This window comes from Abramis brama (genome assembly GCF_963993115.1).
Source record: "Abramis brama genome assembly, chromosome: 19".
In the NCBI taxonomy this organism is placed as follows: domain Eukaryota; kingdom Metazoa; phylum Chordata; class Actinopteri; order Cypriniformes; family Leuciscidae; genus Abramis; species Abramis brama.
The window spans coordinates 23692410-23718931 of NC_139981.1; the positions used below are offsets into that span (position 1 = coordinate 23692410).

Genomic DNA, 26522 nt, shown 5'->3' on the forward strand with positions numbered 1-26522 from the left:
GTGTGTGACAGTGACAGTGTATGCGCACGCTGTATGGTTGCTGCCACTGAGGTATAGCCCCATCGACGTGGTTGTGTATGATTTGGCAATAGGGGACAGCTGGTTAAAAAACATGTTTAAAAATTATCGGGAGGTCGGGAGGTGCTTGTAACGTGCTCGGCTCGGCTTGTAATTCCTCTCACACGCTACGAGCCGCGACCATGCGAGCATCACAACTGATAAGACACAAGTTGTTTTTGTTATTGTGTTTCATCCAAAAACGAAATGGAGATTCATTTTCCTAATTAAAAAAAAAATCTTTTTATTTCTTAAAACATGATATATTGTGAGTTATTACTGATAATATATCGATTATCGCAGTATCGCCATATCGTGATATTATCGGTATCGTGAACAATGTATCGCGTATCGTATCGTATCGTGAAGTACCCAGTGATTCCCAGCCCTACTATCCAGTGGGCCAACCTCTGCTTGGAAACAGCCTTCCCTTCTGCTGGTCTCCGTAACAGATAAGAGCTGGTCTGAGGTCCTGAGGCTTTGCATTCTGTCCTGTTAAAATCGCAAGGAGCGGAAGGGACAGAGAAAACCCAGGGCTGGGTCTGCCTCCGGGGCAGCACTTGTAGGCTCACCATCTGGTCCTGTTTTAAGGGAGAGGCAGGAACCTTGGGCACATATCCAGGCCGGGGTCTTAGGATATCGTGAGAGTTGGCCGACCCGAATTCCAGGCACGATTCGTCGACCGAAAATGTGTGCAGGTTCCCTACCTTCTTGATAGAGGCAAGCAAGCAGGAGAAATCTTTCTTTAAAAACAGGAGTTTCAAGAGCTCTGGTGCGGGTGCCAATGGTGCCCCATCCCTGAGATGTCTCAGAAGAATGGGTCTGGAAGGGGTTGTCGAGAGCAGAATAAGCTCAGGGGAACTAGGTCCAGTTGGGCCATTAAGGGGCAACTAGGAAGACCTGCTCCTTCTCCTTCCTGACTTAGCACAGTGTTGTGCAAGAAGGCTCACTGGGGAAACACATATTGCGTAGGCCCCGGGGCCAGCTGTGTGCCAGTGTCTCTGTGCCGAGGGTTCTCCACTCGATCAGAGAGTAAATAACTGGCAATGGGACGAGTCCAGAGAGGCAAACAGATGTAACTGTGCAGCCCCGAAGTGGTCCCGGAACAGCTGGACTGCCTGGGGATGGAGTCTCCACTGTCCCTGGGCCACAGACTGTCGTGAGGCCTCATCGGCGGCACGATTGAGCAGGCCGAAAAATTAAGTAGAATGAAGTGACCTCAGAAGCTTCTAACACCATAGGAGGAGGTGAGTTGCGACATGCGAGGGAAGTGTTGCACAACGGTCGCAATGTTGTCTGTACAGACCAGTACATGCTTGCTTTACAAGGTTTACAAGACTTTCTTTACATTACAAGATGTACTGCTAGCAACTTGAGGCAGGTGATGCCAATGCAGTTGGAGGCCCGCCCAGACCTCAGTTACTGCATGCCCATTGTACGTGGCCAAAAGGTCTGATCATGGGCTGAGGGTTTGGCAGCAGGCCAGGGTGATTGTCACACGGAGCGTGCCGCTCTGCCATGGCCACCTTGGGACTCGGCCGTGAAGCCAGTGCTGAAGCGGTCTAGTGTTGTTTTTGGCGGCCTGTTTTAATTTTAGTTTTAGTCTAGTCTTTGTGTCAAGCTGTCGTTTTAGTTTTTATTAGTTTTAGTCATGTTCATACTCTTTTTAGTCTAGTCAAGTTTTAGTCGACGAAAACTGATGACATTTTAGTCTAGTTTTAGTCGACGAAAGCTGATGACATTTTAGTCTAGTTTTAGTCAATGAAAATTGTATTTTAGTCTCTTTTTAGTAATGCAATTCTATTTAACCCAGTCAATATAGAATTTCAAACAAGGTTATCTTATTATATTTAGTATATTTAGGGCTGTGACGGTGGCAGTTTTTTTTTACCACCGCGGTAATGGACAAACTACCGGCGGTGGTTGGGGGGTTATTTAAAAAAATAAAATAAAAAAAACTTGTTTTATATTTCCACACAAAGACGCGTGTTATAGCCTACCACTGCGCTTTGAGAGGGATGTGGGACACGAGCAGGAAAGAGACCATTGATCTCTTTATGATATCTTCGTGTTTTCTACTTGATGTAAATTGGTCTGAAGAGCGAATTTTATCCTCCATAAGGGCGAAATATTTAGGCTATGTTTGAGATTGCGCTGCCAGCCCTTCAACGCTGCCAACCCTTCACCGCTCCTCTGTCAAGGGTAGTGAGGTGGGAGGAGCTACTCAGGCAGTTTCTGGCACAGAAAGGTGCCGTCCACGACCTGGTAAGTTCTCCATGCACTTCGGGAAAGAAAGGCACTGGGGTGGTGGGCTGAGAACCAGCGTGGCCCGCCCCGAGAAACCAATCATCCAACCGGGACTGTTCGGGACACGGTGGAAGATTCCAGGCAAGCCCGACAGCCTCGGCGGCCCGTTTCAGCATAGCTGACATCACTGGATCTGGTTCGGGCAACGTTACATAGAGGAGTGAGGGGCCCACAGGGATTGGCTACCGGGGGGGAAGCCATCACTATGATCCTCTGATCACCCATCCCACACAGCACCCTAGGGTGGGGCGTGGTAATGGGGACTTGATCTCAACACCACGATAGTCATGTTCTCGCAATGAGAACATGAATTATCCACAAAAGCTGCTTCAGCATGCTGTCCAAACACGTGATGCAACTAATGTGACCGTCAGAGGGGGACAGGGAACGATCGCATCCAGAAACGCACTGGTGGAATGACATCTTGAAAAAGACGCAAACACACCAGTGTTGCTTTTCCAGAAAAAGCACCGACACACTCCCTCGTTGAATGAATTAAGACACCGTCATGAAGACTGTTCGTCTCCGAAGCGAAAGACAAGTGGTGCATGCATCCACTTCTGTATTTATACCCATGCTGCGGGGCGGAGCGTGGATGGAAAGCTTGCACGCCAATGTGTGCATTGGCTCGTTTTATCAATACTCGAAGATGACAGGCTCCCTAAGCGTGATCCCAATCAGTCGGTATGTCCGACTACGTCGAACATGACCGAACTGAAAGGGAACTTACCATAGACCTCTCTGACAGAGCTTTATGATTGGCCCAAAGCAGACTTAAGTCAGTGAATTCTGACCTCTTACATGCTCATACCGGTAATTTTCATTCTTTGTTAACACACAGCATCATACCAGTAATTTGATGGTTATTAAACTTCTCATACTGGTAAATTGCCAAAACCGATTCAAAGGTATTTTTGAAAAGTATTTTTTAATTACCGTTAATTTACCAGACTGTACGTGTGCAAGGAGCTACTAATGACTGGAGTAATGGCTGCTGAAAATTCAGCTTTGCCATCAAAGGAATGAATTACAATTTAAAATATATTCATTAGAAAACAGTTAGGCCTAATTTTAATTTGTGATAATATTTCACTATATTACTGTTTTTACTGTGTTTTTGATCAGCCTTGATGAGCATAAGAGATTTCTTTCAAAAACAAAAACAAATCTTAGAGATACCAAACTTTTGACCAGTTTGATTTGATATATATCAGTATTTAGGCCTTGTGGGAAATTTGTTCACGGTGAGGAGAGGAAGTCTCATGTGAAGTCTCCAGCTCAAACGGGGTTAGCACGGCTGATGTTTTCAATATTGCTAGTTACTAGGCAACCATACATCCCTTCCATCCCAAAATTACACAAAATGCAATTAGAAACCAGACTCTTCATGCATGCAAAGTTTGGTGAGTGTTAATCATAGGGATCAAATGTTCAGAGTTGTTCAAAGTGAGGAAGAATAATAAAATGCACAGCAGTAGAGAAGCAAAGGGAATATAGAAGATGCTGGATTCCAAATTGTTCAAATAAATACATTCTTTAAGCTTCACAAAACATATTTATTCAACAGCGTAAATACCCCAGTTTCGTTCATAAGCATTGAATCGATGATGACATAGACATGCAAATATGGACTAGAACTAAACACTGCTGATGCAATGCAAGCAAATAATGAGGATGAGCAATACTTACTACAATCTCACTACTATATATAGACAGAAAGAGCTTATGTTGAGCTCTAGAACAATCATATTCCTCAAACACAGCATGTTTTAAGAGACTAAGTCTAAAAACACTGACCCTGCTACGAAATATCACTATCTAAAACCGCCCAAATAGTGTTCACAGTAGTAAAAGATGGCCAAAAAGTTTTCAAACATATAGGCTAGACTTTGGTGTAAATAAGCTTTTTTTTAAAGCACATTTTTCAATTTCTGAACTTAAAAGGCACCTATTATGCAAAATTCACTTTTACTTTATGTTTGCCTTTGTTTCGACACCGGAGCAGCTGTAGACAAGAATGTCTCCTAAGCGATTGAGCTGTTTTGTTATATGTAATAATGAACATAGCAGTCTTCATTTACTCTCATTTTTACTCGAGGATGGATCTGTACCAACTGTTCGTGATCCAACTTATAGTCTCCAGGGCGATAGGCCTAAGTCCTAACATTACTGATCACGGCAGTAATGAAAGGGAGAGAGCACACTTTATTACAGTCAGAGTTGTTTTACGGATATAAAGCTTACCAGTTTTTTAAGCACCCACTGAAAAGGCATAAAGTCTGTGTGGCAGGATTAGTTAAGTGAGTGACAGTCCTGGCGTCCTATCAGGAAAGAGTACGGGCTATTTAATGCTGGTTGGCTGTACTCTGAGATGCGTCACGTCTTGTCCTCCCCCTCCTGCGTCATCCACTAGCGCCTCAGGTATGTGCTGGTAGCGAGTGGTTTAAATCGTGTGTTTAGAACGCTACTGATATGTGTTATCTCTTCAAATTGTAGCGTTTCATTTAAGCACTTTTTCCGACGGTGCATTTCATCAGCTCAGAATAGGTGTCTGCCCACCCTTCAGGTATGTAAACTGTCCCTGTATTGAGTGGTGGTTATGATGGCGTGCAGTATACTGAGTCGCTATATCACTGTTAATGCGTTGCTTCCTGTACCCCAGTTAATCGGTGGTTGTGATGATCGCGGTAAACAGTAGCCTGTGGGGATTATATGTGGGGTGATGTCGTCTTTTGGTAAGTGTCATGTAAGTCATGTCATGTCTGGAAGATTGTAGTGGAAAGAGAGGCACTAACATCTCGCTGCTTCTCTTTAAGGCGTTCGTGAGGCGCGGGTCCTCCCTTTCGTCCTCAGGACCATTTAGCTGGTTCCCTGCACAATCTCCCTCTCGTTCTTCCGTGTTCCTATGAACTTGAGTCCACCCGGATAACCACGGTGCTTGTGCTGCCCTCCGTGTCGCGCTGGTCGCGTTGGCGGTAATTCATAAGGGCACAGGATTTGTATCGTCTACTTCCTTTCCCTTTTTAGTGTGATAGAAAAGTTATGATCAATAATAATTGACTGTTATTTGTATGAGAACCAGTGTGTGTGCGCGCGCGAGTGTGTATGTGTGTGTGCTGCACCAGCTCTATCTGCTGTTATTCTTTTCCGTTTCTTTAGTTCAGCTGTGTGTATTTTGTTTAGATTTTGTTTCTGTTATTTACTTGTGTGTCGTTGCTGCCCTTGATTATTATATTTTCTTTTGGCTATTTATTTTTGGGTTTTACCAAACTCAGCTGTTTATCTTGTTTTCTCCCAGGAACTGAGGTGGCCAGGCGGTAGGACCTTCGAGTGCATTGTGGTGGTGGTAGTGTTGCAGTGGGTGACACTTTTGGAGTGCTTGCGTGTATGATCCAAGTGCACGGTGACGTGTGTGGGTGGGTGTGTGTGAGTAGAATTGCGCTTTTGGAAAAGCCATTAAGTGGTCCTTCCGCCGGTAGACTCAGCCTGGTTGTTTTGTTTTACTTTTTGTTTGACTGAAACTCCTCCTACCCTTGTGGGTAGAGGACTATGTTGGTGTGTGCCATTCATATTGCCCCCTGTGAGCACCTGTTTTTGTGCTTTGACATTTGTGCATTGAGCGCTGAGTGCCCTTGTTTTAAGAAAAGATACTGTTTTTAACTATTTTTGTATGTCAATAAAAGACCTTTTTGTAATTTAGTTGTACTCTTGTCTCTAACCTCCCTGACACACACGAACCTGTGGGACCTAATGCTAATTGCTGGGTTATTTAGATATTCCCTGATTTATTCAGGGTGGCGTAGTCGACAATTATCACCATAAGCAAAGTAACTTATTGAAATCCTATACCGCTTCATGCCACATCTGTATTTATTTGTTTACTGTTAGTTGTAACAAGTGTTTTTGTGTAATTCGCTGAGTATGTTGATGATAATGAAAGGGAGAGAGTTTATAGATAAGACTTTAATAAGCAAGATGGAATATAAATTATAACTGTAATTAAACTACCGTATTTTCCGGACTATAAGTCACACTTTTTTTCATAGTTTGGCTGGTCCTGCGACTTATAGTCAGGTGCGACTTATATATCAAAATTCATTTAGACTGAGATGAAAACATTACCGTCTACAGCCACGAGAGTTGTTCAGAAGCGACACCAAGGATGAAGAAAATTCAATGGATTCAGTGATGTGGAATGAGATCGCGGGTGCTTGGTGAACTTGTTTACTGGTAACTTGCTTGTTGGACTCACTGGCTTATGTTAATTTAGCCTATTCAGCCTCCCAGGTATATGTTCTTTATGCTATTGTGTAGCTGAATAACTGTTAGTCAATTTGACCCCAGCAATTTAAACCCCCACAATTTGATTTTTTCCCCAAAGGTTTAAGTCAGGTACTTTATGTTTCTTTGTTGACTACTTAAATAGCCCTTTAAATAAAACGTTTCGGGTTACGTATGTAACCCTCGTTCCCTGAGTAGGGAACGAGACGCTGCATCGATACTCTATACTTTGGGGAATGCCTTCGGCATGAAGCGTCTGAAGTCTACTATACAACTATCCCAATCTGGATTGGTGCAACGTCATTACGTCACCCGTGACGTCGCATGTGACGGTGATCCGGAAGCTATAAAACGGTCACAGGAACCAGGAAATGTTAGCTTCTAATTGGTCAAAGCAAGTCGTTCTCAGGGGCGCGAAAAGTGTGGCCGAGGGATGCAGCGTCTCGTTCCCTACTCAGGGAACGAGGGTTACATACGTAACCCGAGACGTTCCCTTTCGTAAAGGGAACTCCCGCTGCATCGATACTCGATACTTTGGGGAACAAATACCCACGCTGCCACACTGAGAGAAAAACGCCCTGGTACAAAGATCTGGTACACTCAAGGATGATAGAATGAGTAGAGGGCAGATCCAAACTAGCTTGTTGTAAGATTTGGTGTAAGAAGGGGAGGTGAGGAGCCGGAGGCTCAACTGACCTCATGGAAAGGGAAACCCCAGACAGTAGAAAATATTAGATAAGAGGTGAAGGCAAAAGCGCACCTTGTACTTCAATTATGAGTGGTTTCTGCAGATAACCAACTGTCTACTTGATAGAGGGGAATAGCTCCTAACCCTTGATACATTACTAGATGGATTGACTCCTCCCAGCCCGAGGCCTAGCATCGGAACCTCCAAGGCTAAACCTTGACCATCCGACACATGCAATGGAGGATGGAATACCTGAAGAATCATGATATTGCCTACCGGCACCTCGGTACCGGGGCAACAATAATGTAGAGTGGCTCCCACGCTAGTAAGTGAGAGGGGGCAGCACCACCCCTCTTCCAGGGAGTAAGACGAGCATGAAGCAGACTCAATAGATTCTCCTATATACTCATATATACTTGTATATATTCATATATGTCATCCACAGGACATGATGGGTGCCAGGGATAACCCATCAGCCTGATGCCAATAGGCTGGATGAAAAGGATTCATCCTCCAATCTACAGGAACATGGAGTTTCAGCGGGAACTTCCTATTGAGAACACCCTAAGAGGCTTGCGGAGGGCACTTAGGCCGCCACAGAGGCCCCAAGCATGAACAGGAGATCCCATTAGAGAGCGGGATGGAACACCAGTACTGAAGCCAGTGGGCAGTAATAAACTGGGTTCAGTGCCCTCCCTAACTTAATTGTTTAGTTCCTAGTAGAGTGGGGTTCTAGTATGGATGTCCTGACCACCTCGGTGGAAAGGGCAACCTAATTATGGGTGGGACCCCCTCAGGGGCCAGACCCATAGTCTCCATAACTCTGGTCGGGGATGAAATAATGTACCATCAGCCTGAGACAGAAGATCTCTCCTAATAGGAATTTTCCATGGAGGACTCTCCAAGAGACTAATAAGGTCCGAAAACCAAATTCGGGCCGGCCAGCACGGAGCTACAAGGAGTAGTCTCACTCCGTACCTATTGACCCTTTCTAGAACCCCAGGGAGCAGAGGGATCGGGGGAAAAGCGTACAGATGTGACCTCGGCCATATCTGTACCATGGCATCCAAGCCCAAAGGAGCTGGATGTGAGAGAGAGTACCAGAGCGGGCAATGAGAGTTCTCATGAGAAGCGAACAGGTCAACCTCCGCCCGGCCAAACTCTCTCCATATAAGCTCAACCACTTCAGGGTGGAGCCGCCATTCCCCGGGCCTCAGCCCCTGCCTCGACAGGATGTCTGCTCCCATATTTTCAACCCCAGGAATATAAATAGATCTGACAGAGAGAAATTTGTCCTGGGACCAAAGAAGAATTTGATGAGCCAGTCTACAAAGAGGGCGAGATCTCAAACCTCCTTGGCGGTTGATATAAGAGACCACCGACATATTGTCTGTCCTAACAAGAACATGATGGCCTCTGAGGTCCACAAGGAAGTGCCTCAGGGCAAAAAATACTGCCAACATCTCCAAGCGATTAATATGCAATGTGAGATGATGGTCCTTCCAAGTACCTCGGGTGTAACGGCCCTCCATAACCGCACCCCAGCCCGTGAGGGACGCATCCGTAGTCAAAGTCTTTCTCTGACATGGTGCTCCCAACACCGGGCCTTGAGACAGGAACCATGGTTTCTTCCACATGACAAGAGTACGAAGGCATCTGCTCGTAACTCTGATCGTGCGAAAAGGGTTTCCCAGAGGAGAAAACCCCTTGTTCCTGAGCCACCACTGCAAGGTCCTCATATGGAGCAGACCAAAGGGAATTACCGTGGAAGCTGCAGCCATAAGACCCAAAACTCTTTGAAAATGTTTGACAGTGATAGCCTGGCCTAACCTAATACTCTTCATTGTGTGTAAAATAGTATTAATACGAGCAGGAGACAATTGTGCCCGCATCATGATTGAGTCCCACTCTACTCCCAGGAACGTAGTCCTCTGAAGAGGAGGTAAGGAACTTTTCTTCACATTGAGTCTCAACCCCAAGCACCTCAAATGACGTAAAACAACATCTCGATGTTGAATCGCCAGCTCTTTTGACTGAGCTAAAATAAGCCAGTCATCTATATAATTCAAGATACGAATCCCCTGAAGTCTCAATGGAGCAAGGGAAGCGTCCATACATTTAGTGAAGGTGCGAGGTGATAAGACTAGGCCGAAAGGAAGAACTCTGTATTGATAAGCTTTTCCCCCAAAAGCAAATCTAAGAAACTTCCTATGATGTGGGATGATGGAAATATGAAAATATGCATCCTTAAGATCTATTGTCACAAACCAGTCCTCGGATCTGATTTGTTGAATGATCATAGGTATAGTCAACATTTTGAACTTAAATCTCCTCAAAGATTTATTCAATACCCTGAGATCTATAATAGGACGCAGCCCACCATCCTTTTTTGGAACTATGAAGTACCGGCTGTAGAACCCGGAATCCCTCTGCTCTAAGGGCACATATTCTATGGCCTCCTTAGCTAGGAGAGTCTGAACTTCATCTTCCATCACCTGAGCCTGATCAGGAGATACCAGCGTATGAATAACACCACTAAATCTGGGTGGTCTAAACTGGAACTGGATTCTATATCCTTTCTCAACTGTACTCAGGACCCACTGAGATATATTTTGAAGACCCTTCCAGGTGTCTAAATAATCTACTAAGGGAATCAGTCTCTCAGAACTAACCTCAGGTGTTCCATTCACATTTCTAGTTTCATCTTTATTCTTATTTATATTTTCGGTGACCTGAAGCACTCTTCTGGCAGGAACTAACCGAATCATTTTTTCTACAGGCCTCGTGAGAGGTAGCGAACGTTTCAGAACAATAGATTTCATAGGAACACTCTGTGAGATACATTCGCTAGAATTCGATGCGTCCCGAAGCGCACTTGACGGCGGGAAGCAACATCGATTTCCTGAGGGCTCCGCGGAGCGAAGTTTTAGAAAGCCCACGCAGAGGGGGATGCCCTCAGAGGCCTGGATGTCCCGTCATGGCCTCTTAGTCGAAGCCTTCCTCGCCTGAATAACAGTCCTCAGATCTGTTTTCGGTTTGGAAGGCTTCGACTGAGGGTGTTGCCTCTGCCTCCAGGCCCCTTGGGGGGGAGCACGAGAGGCCACACTCTCCTTCTGCCTCAGCAGGTGTGAGGAGCTGGCGGCGGCCTCGTGGGACTGCCCCCTGGCAGCAGACCCACAAGACCTGGAACGACGGTGGGGGATGAGTTCTTTAAATGCGGCTGACTGCCGTTTCGCCTCCTGAAACCTATCGACGACATTGTTGACACCGTCGCCGAAAAGGCCAGAAGGCGAAACCGGGGCATCGAGGAGACAAGCCCTGTCCTTGTCCCCGATGCCCGACAGATTCAGCCACAAGTGTCTCTCCGTGGCTACCAGTGCTGCCATGGAGCGGCCGATGGCACGGGCCGTCTTCTTGGTAGCACGGAGAGACAAGTCGACCACACGACGCATCTCGCGGATGTCGTCGTAGGCGACCTCCCCACCGTCGTCCACCTCTTTGAGGAGGTCGGCCTGGTATGCCTGCAACAGCCCCATCGTATGCAGACAACTACCAGCCCGACCTGCCGCCATATATGCCTTCCCAACCAAGGCCGATGTTGTACGGCAGGGCTTAGTGGGAAGCGCCGGAGCCCGCAGGGATGACGCAACGTCAGGGGAGAGGTGCGATGCAAACGACTCTTCAACCCTGGGCATCATCCCATAGCCCCCCTCCCTAGCACCCATTATATTTGAATATAGATGGACATTGGGGCTAGATATTCTTGAGGAGAAGGGCTTGTTCCACGATCTCGACACCTCGGTGTGGAGATCGGGAAAAAATGGCAGACTCCGGCGTAGAGGTTGTGACCGGGACTGCAGGAAGCGCTCATCGAGTTTGCTTTTTACAGTCGCTTCCTGCGTCTCAGATGGCCAGTCGATATTTAATTTTTTAACTGCTCTGGTCACAACCTCTAGCAGCTCCTCAAAGGCAGGGGAATGGGGTGGCGAACTTTCACATTCCCCTGCCTCGGTGCCCAAAATATCTAGCTCCTCGGAACCAGATAATTCGAGCATCGGTTCCACTGCTGGGGCGGAAGAAGCCGCAGCGCGGGCTTCCGCACCCTGAGCGGAACTTTGGGAACTAGCTTCAGAATGTTGAGAAAGGGCCGAAGCCGTCTCAACATCATCCACTAGATCCCGCTGCGATCCCCATGAATGCAGCCGCCGCGCTGCCTCGACAGACGCGGGACCTGATCCACGGGGATCGCGGGGCTGGCCATTCTCATTAAACATAGCTCGCCGGGAGCGGAGCGTTCTCAGGGGCATGATTTCACAGTTAGCACAGACAGCACCCTCGAGCGCTGCCTGTGCATGCTCCACTCCCAAACAAACTACACACAGCGAGTGTGTGTCACCCTCAGCGAGATAACGCGGGCAAGGGGACGCACACTGCCTAAACTGTTTCTCGGCCATAATAATATATATATATATATATATATAAACTCTTTCCACGGGACAAACAACACCAAATAAGACTGACAAGTTGTACATAGAGCGCTTGCTGAAGACCAGAAGCTAACATTTCCTGGTTCCTGTGACCGTTTTATAGCTTCCGGATCACCGTCACATGCGACGTCACGGGTGATGTAATGACGTTGCACCAATCCAGATTGGGATAGATGTATAGTAGACTTCAGACGCTTCATGCCGAAGGCATTCCCCAAAGTATCGAGTATCCATGCAGCGGGAGTTCCCTTTACGAAAGGGAACACCACCAACCCCCCACCCCTTATACATCCAGGATACCTATTGCACGGCTATGGACAAATTAGCAAATCACTATAAAATGTCACTGATTGATCTAAAATAAAAAAATTATATATATATATTTGGTGTTTTAATAGCTTTTTATTTATTATATAATACTTGCTTTTATAAAGGATAGGTTATATTTTATCAAGGATAGGTTTGGGGTCAATATGACACTCCCATTGATAGTCTCAGGATGCCTCACTGTTCGCACGACACAGGACTCATGGTAGCGTTCACCTTTTCTTCTCTGGACAATCGATTTTCTAGATGTTCTAATCAGATACATTAACTTTGCACCAGTCTTCTGCTGTCCAATTCTTGTACTTCCTGCAGAATTTCAGCCAATCTTTGATGTTTTTATTGGAGAGAAGTGTCTTCTTTGCTGCACTTCTTGACACCAGGTCGTTGTCCAAAAGTCTTGGCCTCGCTGTGTGTGCAGATGCTCTCACACCCACTTGCTGCCAATATTGAGCAGTTCTGCACTGGTGGTGACATGATTCCCTAGCTGATTCCTCAGGAGGAGAAGTTCCTGGTACTTGCTGGACACTCTGGGACATCCTAAAGCCTTCTTCACTGCAGCCGAACCTCTATTCTTGAAGTTCTTGATGATCTGGTAAATGGTTCTTTCAGGTGCAAAATTCTTTGCAGCTATTTCCTTACATGTGAGGCCATTTTGATGCAAAGATGATCCTCCATCTTTCTTTGGAGGAAACCATTGCTAACAGAAGAACATAATGATTGGAAGCACTTCTTCCTTTCTTTTATAGCAGTCATGTGCTGATGATATGATTAGTAAAATGATGTTAGCTGGTAATTTGGTGCCAAGGACAAAAACAGTGAAATTTGGTGTTTTGTGATAAAGTTTTTTGAAATGATGTAAAATACCTCTGATCACTCTGCGCAATAATCTAGAAAAATGTGAATCAACATCATAACAACTGAAATTTGGCCACAGCTGTACCCTGTCATTCAAGTGGGAAGTATTGATTGGCCAATAATTGCTCAGCTGTTCGCGGTCACCCTTCTTGTACAACAGCACCATCTTGGCCATCTTCCTCGATTCCGTCCAGCCCTGGCGCCCGGTCTTTCTGGATGTTCTGGATTGCATGACTGACCTCACTGGTCAACACTGACTGGATGGCTGGTATGACGTTGTCCTGCATTCCGGGCAGGTCGACTGGTGTCTTGCTGGCGAACAGGTCCATATAGAACCCAAAAAACTTTGCTAAGAGGTCATTTTCAATTGAGAAAGAGCATAAAGAGAGAGCTCACAAAGCACAAAGATGTGCCCCTTTACATGCAATAAGTATCAGCTGTATGCAGTGACTCACGTTTGGTTTTCAACCATTGCAAATGGGTAAAATTCAACAATTTGGACATAGAGTTGCAATAAGATCCCCATATATATGAGATAGAACCATAAAGGGCCTTGAAAATGAAGTATTCAAAAGAAAAGTTTAAGAACCAGAATCTAAAATCATATTGAGATATGACTAATATGAACAAAACAAATTTTACCTCCCTGTAATTTGACTCCAAATCTCAGGTTAAATTTAGCTGTAGTTTATATGAATGTTTAATTTCGTACTAAGTGTTTCCCCAGTTGAAGAGAAATTATCTGTGTGCTTTTACACTGATAATAGTCAAACCCTGATCTAAACTTAAATTGACCAGTAAATTGACTCTGATATTTTTCAAAGAGCTGAGCCTGCCCTGAACTGAAATCCTTGCCACACAGAACCTGGGGTCAGACGGACTCTAATATTTCAGATGCCTTGAGATATATTTAAAATAGGTCACTTTTGATGACCAGATATAACGTCTATGATGCAGGGATCAAAGTACAGCCAGAAGCCAGGCCAAATGTATTACCACAGCAACTGTGCTCTGATTTCAGTCCAAACATACAGAGGCCTTAAATGAAGAGGACCGTCTCTGATATGGGATCTATTTAAGTATTTCTCATATACAGCAGAACATACAGACTGTAGACTGCCGAGATCTTGGTGCATTTGAATTGATCCAAAATGTCAAGTGTTTATATAATCTCATCCTGACTCTTTTCCTCCCACAAGCAATTTCTCTCTGTCTCTCTTACCCATCTAGTGTGTACTTTACTAGCAGCTCCGTATTCCTTCCGAAATGAAGCCACTGTGAACAAAACAAGAAACTAACACCACTACAGTATGATTCTCTAGCATTAAGCTCATACAACATTGCCCATGGTTTTGTCAAATGAGACACTTTTCAATGAATGACAAAATTATCAGTTTTTTTAAACAAAACAGACTTCATTTTATCACAATTCACTAGTACCTCAAACAAGAAAAGTTCAATTAAAATGCAGTAGGGTTTATGTGCCTGCTTTAAATTTAAAACTCCCTTCTAGTTTACTTGGCCTACCATCATAAACGTGCCCAAGTGTTTCTGACATCAATAAAATGCACAATCCATGATGCATTAAGCTATAAGCTCTGTGGCTTCTTCTGTTCCACTACACATTATAAAATCTTTATAAATTTGCAGATTAAATTGAACATATCAATAATAGCACTTTATAAAACTTTTGTGTCTAAGTAATCTCAGTTACATTAAAAAATACATCCACAGGACTCATCAATAAGGATTAAACAATTGGATTTCTTTGACATTTATAGGGATGAGTGGTATATTGAGTTTGTATGATATATCGATATATATTTTGTCCAAGGTGGTGCCAGGTGCCAGAGGACTGAGGTGGAGCCGGTGTGACTGAAGATCAGGGAGGAGATGCAGGGGAGACAGAGCCTGTAGGAACTGAAGAGGTCAAGGGACGAAGCGTAGATGAAGACCCATAAGTCAAGTCAAGTCAAGTCAAGTCAAGTTTATTTATATAGCGCTTTTCACAATACAGATTGTATCAAAGCAGCTTCACAGTATTAAATTAAAATAATACATCAATGCTTGTTTCTAGTGGAAAACATCCACGGTAATGCTGATCAATAGTATTGTTGATTGATTAATTAAATTAAATATCCCCAAATATCCCCAATACGTCCGTGGCAAAGGCAGAGATGTGTACTCAACGTACTCTGTAGGCCGCAACGGAGCCATAGCATCGATCCCTATGGTGGAACTAAGGTACAGGAGGGCTGAGGTGGAGCCGGAGCGACTAAGGGCCGAGGTTGAGCAGGAAGGTGGGCGGAGGTAACATCCGACCGAGGTGAAGCCGGAGGGTCGAGTGAGCTCGGAGGAGCTGTAAAACATATGATCCCTGGAGGAGCCTAGATGGGAGGAGCCAAGGCGGAGGAGTCTGGGCAACGGGCCAAGGTGGAGTGGCAGGAACAGCGGCTGGAGGAGCAGCCAGGGAATCCCCTTAACTGGGCAGAGCTGGAGACTGGAAGACCCAAGGCAGATCCACACAGAGAGAAGACGTGGTTCTGAAGGGAATTAGCAGAGGTGGGGCTGAGGAACTGGCTGATTTTGAATGAGGAGGCAGGAGAGGGAGGTTGGGAGGGAAATCTAGGAACACACAAGACTCTGAGCTGGGTGGAACCAGCGGGGCCACTGGAGATTTCATGCTGGGCGGGACAAGTGAGGATAAGAGACATCTGGAAATTTCCTCAATCAAATTCTCAAAACATCCAGCCGAATCTAATATCAGCTCACCCTCGGTGGTGGGAATGTGGGCGGGGTTTTCCTCCATTGCCTCATACTCGAATAGCATCCCCACGGTGACCCACGGTGTTGCCGACTAATACACCATGTCAGACGTTTGTCGAGGCTCAGGCTCCGGGGCGGTGTTTGGCTCAGTCCTTTTGGTAGGTCGGTAGGTCCAGTTCATTAATCGCGGCAGGCTCAATTCGTCTGTCTGTGGTGGGCTCTGGCATTGTGTCCGTGCAGCGGGATGGTGGCTGGCTGTTCTCTGGGTCGCGGGCTGTAGAGGAAATTCATCCAAGCTGGAGCAATCAGACCAAATACTCCAGTAGTGGTCTTTGTCCAGGAAGGAGGAGGAGATGCACAGCTGGTGAGTCCATGTTTAAATTTTTTAAATATACTCAATATGAGGGTCCTGTATTCTGTTATGGTCTCACTGTATAGATCACACAACGTATGAGATTCAGAAGAATAAACAGTCTTTAATGATATATCCGAAGGGAATCTCAAGAGAAAACAACCAAACAAACATTGATGATACAGGACAAAGAACTAGAGAGAACTCAGGACTTATAGACGGGTGATGATTAACGTAACTTAGGAACACGTGCAAACTCAATTATTTACCATGGAAACAAAATAGCAAAGGGAACACAGGCAAAACAGGAACAGAACAACAAAACTAAAACAGAACTACATTTGACAGTAAAATCTGCAATATTGTCAAATATTATTAAAATATAAATAACCATTTTTTATTTTAATATAGTTTTAACTTATTCATGTCATGCTAATTTGGTGCTCAAGAAACATTTCGTATTCTAATGCAGCAGTTGTTCAGCTTAATATTTTTGTGGAAACATTTTGATGAATATAAAGTTTAAAAGAACAGCATTTATTTAAAATATATATTTTCGTAACAATGTAAAAGTCTTCTTGCTGAATGAAAGAAGAAAGAAAAAGTTACTTCCTCAGTCTTTTGAATGACATAGTATACTTGTGAAATATATAATAATAAATAGACCTACTATATACAGTATTAATACTATATATTTATTATAATAAATAATACTATTATTATTAAACAATTATTTTAAAATATATAAATATATAAACATTTCATTACTTACAAAACATGTTGAAACCATTGAAAACATTGGCAGGACAAGAAAAACTCTGAACTGAATTCTTACTGTTGAGTATTGATGCATAATGAAACACTGCCAGACATCAGAAATGATGCAAACACTGTCTTTTTTTTTTTTTTTTTTTCTTTTTTTTTTTTGTCAAACTGGAAGAGGCTTGCAATAAAATATTCACTAAAACAGAATTAATATCACCTGAATAATATGCAGGTAAATTTGTCTGTCTCTTTTGCTTTTTGTATCACTGCCACAACATAACACTTGTTCCTGTTTTGCTTAAGTGACCCAGAGGATCCCTTTGGCTGTTTTGTCTCATCACAGTCCACTAGAGCGAGAAACTAAAAACAGACTAATTATTTAAACACATAAGTAGGCAGAGCAAAATATCCATTTAACTGCTCACTTTTACTGCAACTACATTTCCCAGCAGGCCTCTGCATCGATGCACTTTCTTGAGCCAACACACGGATGCTGAACAAACTCTTTGACCCACAGAATGGGCAGGAGGGAGGGAGGGAGAGAAAAGGGGAATGAAGAGAAAAAAGGATGGAAGGAGGAAACAGAGTAAATTCGGATGTAGCAGCCAACACCTGTTGCATCAGCAAACAGGGAGTGTTGTCAAACGCTCTGTTGAGCGCTACAGCGGCGAGTGGCTCCTTTATAAACGCATGACGAGGTGTAGTATCACCTGCACGCAGATACAGTATGTGATAAACGGCCCCAGCGTGCCTCCGACACAAAAACACCATCTGTGGCTCCAGCGAGAGCACACTAACACGCACCACTTCAGCATAGAAACCAACAGGTAACTGCCTATTGAGCTTCAGACAACAGCATGACGTCTGGGAAGTTTGAGACTGAACATCGGAAAAATTCACTTTTAAGTCACAGTAGATCAATTATACCAGAAGTTACCAATCTTTTTATCAATTGAACCCAGTGACATAGGCAGCCCCTGCTGGTAGATGTCATAACTACACTTTTCTGGGGCAAAAAGCATCTTTCTCTATTGATTTTTTTGCAAGCAACAAATAATTCACTATAACCCACTTGAATTATTATTATATATATATATTTTTGAAAAGCTCTTAAAAGCATGAAATGGACTTTTAATGTTACCTGTCTGCTACATTTGAAATCACAGCTCAGGATAATCACTAGTGAAGGGTTTGGGACTGTGGACATCATTTTATTTTTCCTTTTGATTTACCATTTGTCTGATGAAAATCCATTTGAAAAGTAACAGCTCATCTCTCTGCAATATGCCACAGGATTTGAGGTATTATTCTTGTCCAAAACTATTTTTTGTCTATGTACAATCAATGTCATTTTACATATTAAAATCTTTACACTACCAAAATACCCCAAAAAATTATTCAGCAAGGATACATTAATTAATTACACATAAATGCTGTTCTTTTGAACTTTCTTTTCATCAAAATAACCTAGTAAAATGTATAATGGTTTCCGCAAAAATATTAAGCAGCGCAACTGTTTTAACTGTGTAATTATTATAAATGTTTAATGAGCATCAAATTAGCATATTAGAATGATTTCTGAAGGATCATGTGACACCGAAGACTGGGGTAATGATGCTGAAAATTCAGCTTTGCCAGCACTGGAATAAATTATATTTTAAAATATAGAAAACAGTCATTTTAATTTGTTAAAATTAAAATGTATTATTAAATCATTATTTTGTAAAACATATTTCACAATATTACAGTTTTTACTGTATTTTTGGTCAAATAAATGCAGCCTTGTTTCTGATAATATTTTCACCTTGGTGTATTGTAATATATTATGAAAAAACAAACAAAAAAAAACAGTATGCAATAATAACAACATATTCAGTGTATATGATTACATTTATAAAAATCATAAATGGATGCTGCCTTATTGGGACATACTTGTCCCCATCCCTAAAGCCCTCCCATACACCTACTCTTGACCCTACCTGTTAAACACTTTATTACCACTATTAAATACCCGTTAGGCACCTCATGCCCACATTTCAAATATTTCCTTAATATTTATCTAAAATAAACTCCTCTCCCAAGCTGGAGTTAATGTAAATAGCCTCTGCCAACAAGGAGTAATATAAAGAATATTTTGACATTTATATCACAATCTCCATGAACCCCTAGAGCAGGGATAGGCAACTTCGGTCCTGGAGGGCCACTGTCCTGCAGAGTTTAGCTCAAAACCCTAATTAAACACACCTGAACAAGGCAATCAATGTTTTCAGGATTACTAGATAGATACAGGCAGGTGAGTTTTTATCAGGGCTGAAGCTAAACTCTGCAGGACAGTGGCCCTCCAGGACTGGAGTTGCCTATCCCTGCCCTAGGGCTTTATGAACCCCCAGCTGGGAAATCCTGAATCACACCACAGAAAATCAAATTAACTTCATAATCAAACGCATGCCAAAATTTGATCAATAGCAGACCAGATCAGAGAAAGCAGCATGCTTCAGATTAATCATGAGGAGATAAGTAAGCACAGATACTTACCATTTGGACTTTCCTCATCAATGGTGACAATAGTGGCAGGTGGACCCGACCGTGACAACTTACACTCTGCCAGAAACAGAAAGAGACAGAAAGAGAGTCAGCCTCAAATCTGCCATTACAACACAACACATCACTCTCAAATCTCACTCACATGAGGTTACATCTAGTTTATGAACAGCCAACACTAGTGTTAAATGATTTTACTGGGTGAATGTCAAAGAAAGAAAAGAGAGAAGCCTGTCAAATTGGCTTCATGATGTGATAGAGGAAAGAAAGGAGTCTTACCCTCATAGTGCCAGTCTGAGGGGCGTTAGTGTCAGCAGCAGTGAGAAGAGAAAAGAAGAGAAGAAAAGGAAAGATACATATGAGAAGAAAGACAGCACGAGAAAGGAAAACAGAGACTAATGTACAGTACAGGGCTGTGCGCAATTCATAACTGAACTGGGAATGCCTTTTAAATACAAACCCAATTCCTAAATTTGAGAATTAAAATGAAATGAAATTCAAAGATTTTATTAATGCAGTTCCTAGTTTTAAAGTCACATTCTATAAAAGCCTCTGCTAAAAGACAATGTAAATGTATTTCATTTTTAGCATGAATATATATATTTACGATCATAGATACATCATATTGGTTATAACATGAAGTATGATATATGTATATATATGTATAAATACATACACAGTAGTGGCCAAAAGGGTTGTCCGACTTAGGAAATTTGGCTTCTTTGCACTTTATTCAAACTTTAAATTATATATTTATTAATATATTTTGTATGCATGTTGTGAAGTTGTGCCTGGAGTGTAAAACTAATGTACGCGTTCCACGTCCAAACTGTATCATTTGTCATGATTCAATAAAACATACAGAATTGTGTGGACGCCATTTTTGGCCAAGTGTTCATACCAATCTTGCACTCATTGTTCTCAGCCTATAATTGAAATCACTATGTGACAAGTATTAGCTTGTTATAAAATATGATGCTGTGGATTTTAGAAAAAATGGTTCTGCAACCAAGGAGGATATTCTTAAAATGGCTACCTGGTCAAAAAATCTGGTCAACCATTTGTGGATATTTCTCATGTGCAGCGTGGCCAACATTTAGCTGTGCTTTATGACAATATTAAAATAGCTAAGTTTTCATGATTAATGCACATTCTAAATATCAAATTATTTTGTCAAAAAAACCTGCTGAACAACTGAAATCTCTCTGTGACTACATTCAGTTTCTTTGAATTGGAATTCAGTAAATTTCTCCTCCTGCATTCTATGTGGATGCCAATTGAATTCAAAGTCAGACTCAAGAATTGAAAAAAGAGCCATTTTGAGCCTCGTTACAGTAGCAGCAATTTTTTTACTGACCATGATACAGCAGTCTCACACACATACATCAACGATGTCATCCACACATCAATCAGCTTTAAGTGTCTGAGACGAATCACCTTACACTCTGAGTCATGAGGGCAAGAGATGCCAGAGGATACACACACTGCAGATACTGTTCCCCCTTTACCGTATGTCGCCTAACTCTTCTTACGCAACTAAGCACCAGTTGGCAAGTGAGAAGCAGGAGATTTTCTTCCCATTAATTATTGATCACCTCAGGCTTTTATCCTGATCAACTAAGGGTGTGAATATGAATACATTTTAATTTAGTTGTACGTGTGTATAATGATAATAAAAGGCATTCATGAGTGAGTGAGTGAGTCAGCAGGGAATTGATTCAATTCACTGGCTTTCAATTCGATTCAAAAGCTATATTTGTCAGTCAGAATGACGCAATTTTAACTCAGAATAGTGATTCAATTCAGTGACCTAAAATTATAGTAAAGTTCAGTAAAGAATTTTGAGTTCAGAATGTAACCATGTGGTAATCTATCTTGATAAAACCGATCAGGTTACAACCTCATTATCTGTTACCCAAATAAAGGTAAATGTTGTCAACATTACTGGAAAACCAGACAAGTAGCAGAAGATGTAGATTCTGTTACAGCCATTTGGGCAGACACAGTGAAATTCTGTATCCCGCTGGTCCATTTCAGTAAACCACATGGCTCATGAGGCTTCACTGCACTGCCTACTTGGGGGAACAAACATATTGACAAAATATATACCCTGAATGCACTGTAAGTTGTTTTGGAAAATTGCTTCTAGGAAATTAATAAATTTAAATGTTTGCACTCAGTTGAAATGATATGCTACAGTGCACACAACATTAAAGGGATAGTTCACCAAATAATAAAAAAAATGATCCCATGATTTACTCACCCTCAAGCCATCCTAGGTGTATATGACTATCTTCTTTCAGACAAACACAAACGGAGTTATATTAAAAAAAACATCGTAGCTCTTACAAAGCGTTATAATGGTAGTGAATAACGGTCCTGATTTTGAAGTCCAAAAAAGTGCATCCATCCATCATAAAAGTAATCCATACGAATCCAGGGGGTTAATAAAGGCCTTCTGAAGCAAAGCGATGGGTTTTTGTAAGAAAAATATCCATATTTAACCCTCTGGGGACCACAAACGCGCCCGCGCGTTTTGCTCGTTTTTTTTTTTTAGCAATGAAAATAAACACTAAATGCTCTGTTAATTTTGATCTTTCATTTTCGTGTAATACATCAATCGATCCTGTTCAGTTTCTATTTTTTTTCTGTATACTCACAATAAAAATAAAGTGTTTTGCTTTTTGACAAATAAAGAAAAATTAACATGATGCGATTTCTGCCTTCTCTCTGTCAGTAAACTCCCATTTGAAACGCGTTCGAAAATGATCTATAACTCCGCGAAAATTCAGTCAAACAGGCAAACAGACCCACGGGCATAAAGCTTGAGATCGCATCTTTTAAATGAAGTCATTTATATAAAAAACAAATATTCTCAGCTTCTGTAATCTGTATAAAAAGAGAGCGACTCCTGTCGAGCTCATTAGGAGCTCATTCACAGTAATGTGACCACTCCCCGGAGAGCGCGTGCTATTCAAACGCAAATTCTGAGAACTATTTCAGAGCTGTGAAACGCCCACATCAGCTGTAAACAAAGCGCGTCGCGACTCCTCGCGAGTGAGACATTATAGCCTACCTTATGGAGAAAATATTCCTCAGAACAGTGCTGATGAGGAGCAATATCTCCTGAAATGAGGAGCAGATTCCGCTGAGGAGTGAGGTAGGCTGTTTTCTTTTCTCACGTGTGGAATAACGTTATGGAATAACGTTAGTGTAGGCCTATGTAAACCGCAAAAAGATGAATCGCATTTCTATAATATGACTCGCCTTTCTGTGAGATGAATGAAGGGGACATATTTGTAAAGACTGTTTAGCCTAAATATGAATCGCGCGTCTGTGTGTGAAAGAATAAACTGCTTTGCTATAGCCTACTGAGATGAGTAAAAATCGACTGGAATCGAATATGTTGAAATAAAATGTATTTGTATAAGCAACGTATTAAACTGCAAAAAAAATACTATTTTTGTCAAAAATAAATTCATAGACTAAGATGTTAGATGTTCCAATGTTGGCTATATTCAAACTAATGAATACATATGATAAAATGTAGGCCTATAATCTTTTTTTTTTTTTTTTACAAAGAAAGAGTACACTTGAAATATTGTTGAAATTGTAATTATTGTTGTAATTGTAACATTTTGAATAAAATAGCAAAACATATTTACAAGAGAGATGTAAGCGAAATCTTAAATGGTCAATATAAGTCTTCTTCTAAATATATCTTTTGTCCTTGCATTGTGGCTCAGTCAGTTTCACACCTGAGTGAATGGCTCATTATACAGAGTGGGTGGGACATTCATAATCTAAGGTGTAAACTACTCCTCCCCCTCGCATATTGGCTTTCCAAGCAAAACCTGTTTTACACCATTTAAATCAATGTATTTTTTTTTGTGAACGATAAAGCAAGACTATTTTTACATAATTTTGAAGCTAGAACTCAAAGGGACAACATCAATTAGTCAAAAGTCTTGTGGACACATATTTAATATGTGTTTTGTGGTCTTAATTCAGCAACTTTCATTTTAATTTTTTTCAATAACCACGCATAAACATTATTCTCTTAAAAATACAAACATCTACATACACGTTGCTCGCATATTATGGTAGCCCTGTTTGTGCTATATAGAGTGAATTTACACCTTTGCCATTAACATGTTTATAAATAACTGAAAAAAGCACAAATGTCAAGGCATGTCAGAACATCTCAAGGACCCCAAAAACAGCTTGGTCCCCAGAGGGTTATAACATTATAGACTAGCTTCAGGCAGACGGCCTACGCAACTCGACTTATGGCAAAAGAGTAACCCCTGATGCGATGTATGACGTAGGATGTAGGAGTTGCATAAGCTTTGACACCTCTCGCGGTTCAAACAAATAGAGCTGGGCAACAAACTCAAGCTCCTCTTTTTTTATATCGAAATCCTTTGACATTTCTTTTTTAAGAATTCTCGTTTTAGACTTCTAATTTGTGATCGGTGTTTTCTTTTGCTCTATCCTCTGCTCTTCCTCGTTCGTCAATACATTATGCGTCAGGTATGGGGTTACTCTTTCGCCGTAAATCGATGCGTAACGGCCGTCTGTCGGAAGCTAGTTATTTTAGTTTTTGCAGTTTTAAATATGGATATTTTTCTTACACAAACGCATCGCTTCACTTCAGAAGGCCTTTAATAACCCCCCGTAGCCGTGTGGAGTACTTTTATGATGGATGGATGCACTTTTTTGGGCTTCAAAAACATGTCCCCTATTCACTGCCATTATAAAGCTTGGAAGAGCCAGGACATTTATATATATACATATATATATATATATATATATATATATATATATATATATATATATATATATCTGTATTCATCTGAAAGAAGAAAGTAATAAACACCATGGCTTGAGGGTGAGTAAAGGCCGTCTGTCGGAAGCTAGTTATTTTAGTTTTTGCAGTTTTAAATATGGATATTTTTCTTACACAAACGCATCGCTTCACTTCAGAAGGCCTTTAATAACCCCCCGTAGCCGTGTGGAGTACTTTTATGATGGATGGATGCACTTTTTTGGGCTTCAAAAACATGTCCCCTATTCACTGCCATTATAAAGCTTGGAAGAGCCAGGACATTTATATATATACATATATATATATATATATATATATATATATATATATATATATATATATATATCTGTATTCATCTGAAAGAAGAAAGTAATAAACACCATGGCTTGAGGGTGAGTAAATCATGGGCTAATTTTCATTTTTGGGTGAACTATCCCTTTAAAGAGATCATATCATGAAAAGCCAAATTACTCTTTGTTCTTTTGAAAATAAAATTAGATCAAATAAACACATATTACATAATATGGATGGATGGATGGATGGATGGATGGATGGATGAGTGGATAGACAGATAAATAGATCTATCTACAAGACCATCTATAGAAACTATAACAGTTGGGGAAAAAACATGTGTAAGCTCTGTTAATCATTTCACATGCAAATAGGGCATTTATACGAGTCTTAAAGCCATAGAAAAAAAACAGTCTATTTATATCTAAATGTCACTGAGAGTCTGGAAATGGACATGATTAACTAAATTAAACTAGAACTCAAACTAAAAACCTTCCTTAAAGCTGCAGTCTGTATTTTTTCCTCTTTGTCGCCATCTCTGTTCGGAATCTGCAATTGCAGTTATTCGCAGAATTATCAACTTTACGCGGGTTGTGCCTCGGCGCTGCACAGCGCGGATGAATCCAATGTTTTGAGGAGAATGTGCGGCTGTCAGTCACTGCGCCGGTGTGGATACTATCATTCGGAATCACAGATTCTACTTTTTGGAAGTATGACCAACATAAGAATTTTCACTGGAAAATGTCATCTGAACAAGTAAGTAACATCCACTTTTGTTCTGACCAACTAAGGGGAAAAAAGCATTGCAGTAAACCACGTTGATTAAATCTGACGATCGCTTATCATATCACGTCAAACCGTGCAAATTATACTTTGTTCTCAAATTGTTAATGTTAACAACATCAGCATTGCGTGACTACATTTAATGCCCCAAATGATATTATCCTTGTTTTCGCATGGGCCCAGTTGCAGTCTCTTTTTTTATGTAGCCCGAAGTCTTTTGCATTTTACAACGGGTGAATCTCCAGTTGTCACTAGTGTTGCTTTCATCAACGAAATATTGTCGTCAACGAACCATTATCACCTGACGAAAACGAGACGAGACGAGACGTAAATGCTGGTCATGTGACGATGACTAAAATACATATATAATGCAATATCGTTGACGAATAAAAACGAGACTAAATGTGGTTTACAAAATAAAAACTATGCTAAAATGTCTCTTCATTTTCGTTGACCAAAACGAGACGAGACGAAATGTTATAACGTCACGACGAATGAGAGAGTTGTGCGTGAACCCATAGCTTTGTCGGCTTTAAATTCTGGTTTGCGATCTGGTCACCCGATTATCAGTGAATTTAACAATATTATTCCATTAGTTATTCCATTAAAATGTCATATTGATATATTTGACACATTCATAATCATTACTTTTGCCGGTTCTTTGTGACAGCTGTTATGTGCGTTATTTGGCAGCGTCACACTCTGGTTACATGAACGCGTCACCGCATCAGCACCAGAACATGGAGATTTTATTTTAGAGAATAATCGCACAACCTATTCGATATTCTATAATTAAATAAACGAATCGAATATCCAAAAATCGTGACTCATCCCTGCATGGAATCTCTTGTTTCTTTTCCCAAATCTTCACTCACGTCTCACCCATTTTCTAAAGGGATTAAACGTTTCTTCATTGGTTCGCTTTTAATTAGGCCTATTATATTTGTATTCTTTACTGTGGTAAAGTAGAAAAATGCTGTAGGACAGATAGCCTACATTTGCACTTGCATGTCAAATTCTTTTTAACACAGTTTGTGCTTGTTATATTAGACATAGGGTGCGTCAAGTTTAGTTGTAAAGCGCGTTTCACACGCGCGGGTGATTTTTAGTTTCACTTTCTCTGGCAGCGCAATCTCAAACATAGCCTAAATATCTCGCCCTTGTGGGGGATAAAATTCGCTCTTCAGACCAATT

General features: G+C 41.6%; 1 protein-coding gene across 1 annotated transcript in view; it reads right to left on the bottom strand.

Moving 5' to 3' along the window:
• LOC311069437 (protocadherin-15-like) overlaps positions 1–26522 on the bottom strand; it is a 268582-nt gene that overhangs the window by 192905 nt on the left and 49155 nt on the right. The window contains exons 3-4 of the mRNA XM_084092609.1: positions 19706–19720; positions 19421–19486 (exon numbers count right to left, since the gene is read on the bottom strand). Coding sequence (XP_083948735.1) covers positions 19421–19486; positions 19706–19720 — 81 coding nt within the window. The remainder of the gene's footprint in view (positions 1–19420; positions 19487–19705; positions 19721–26522) is intronic.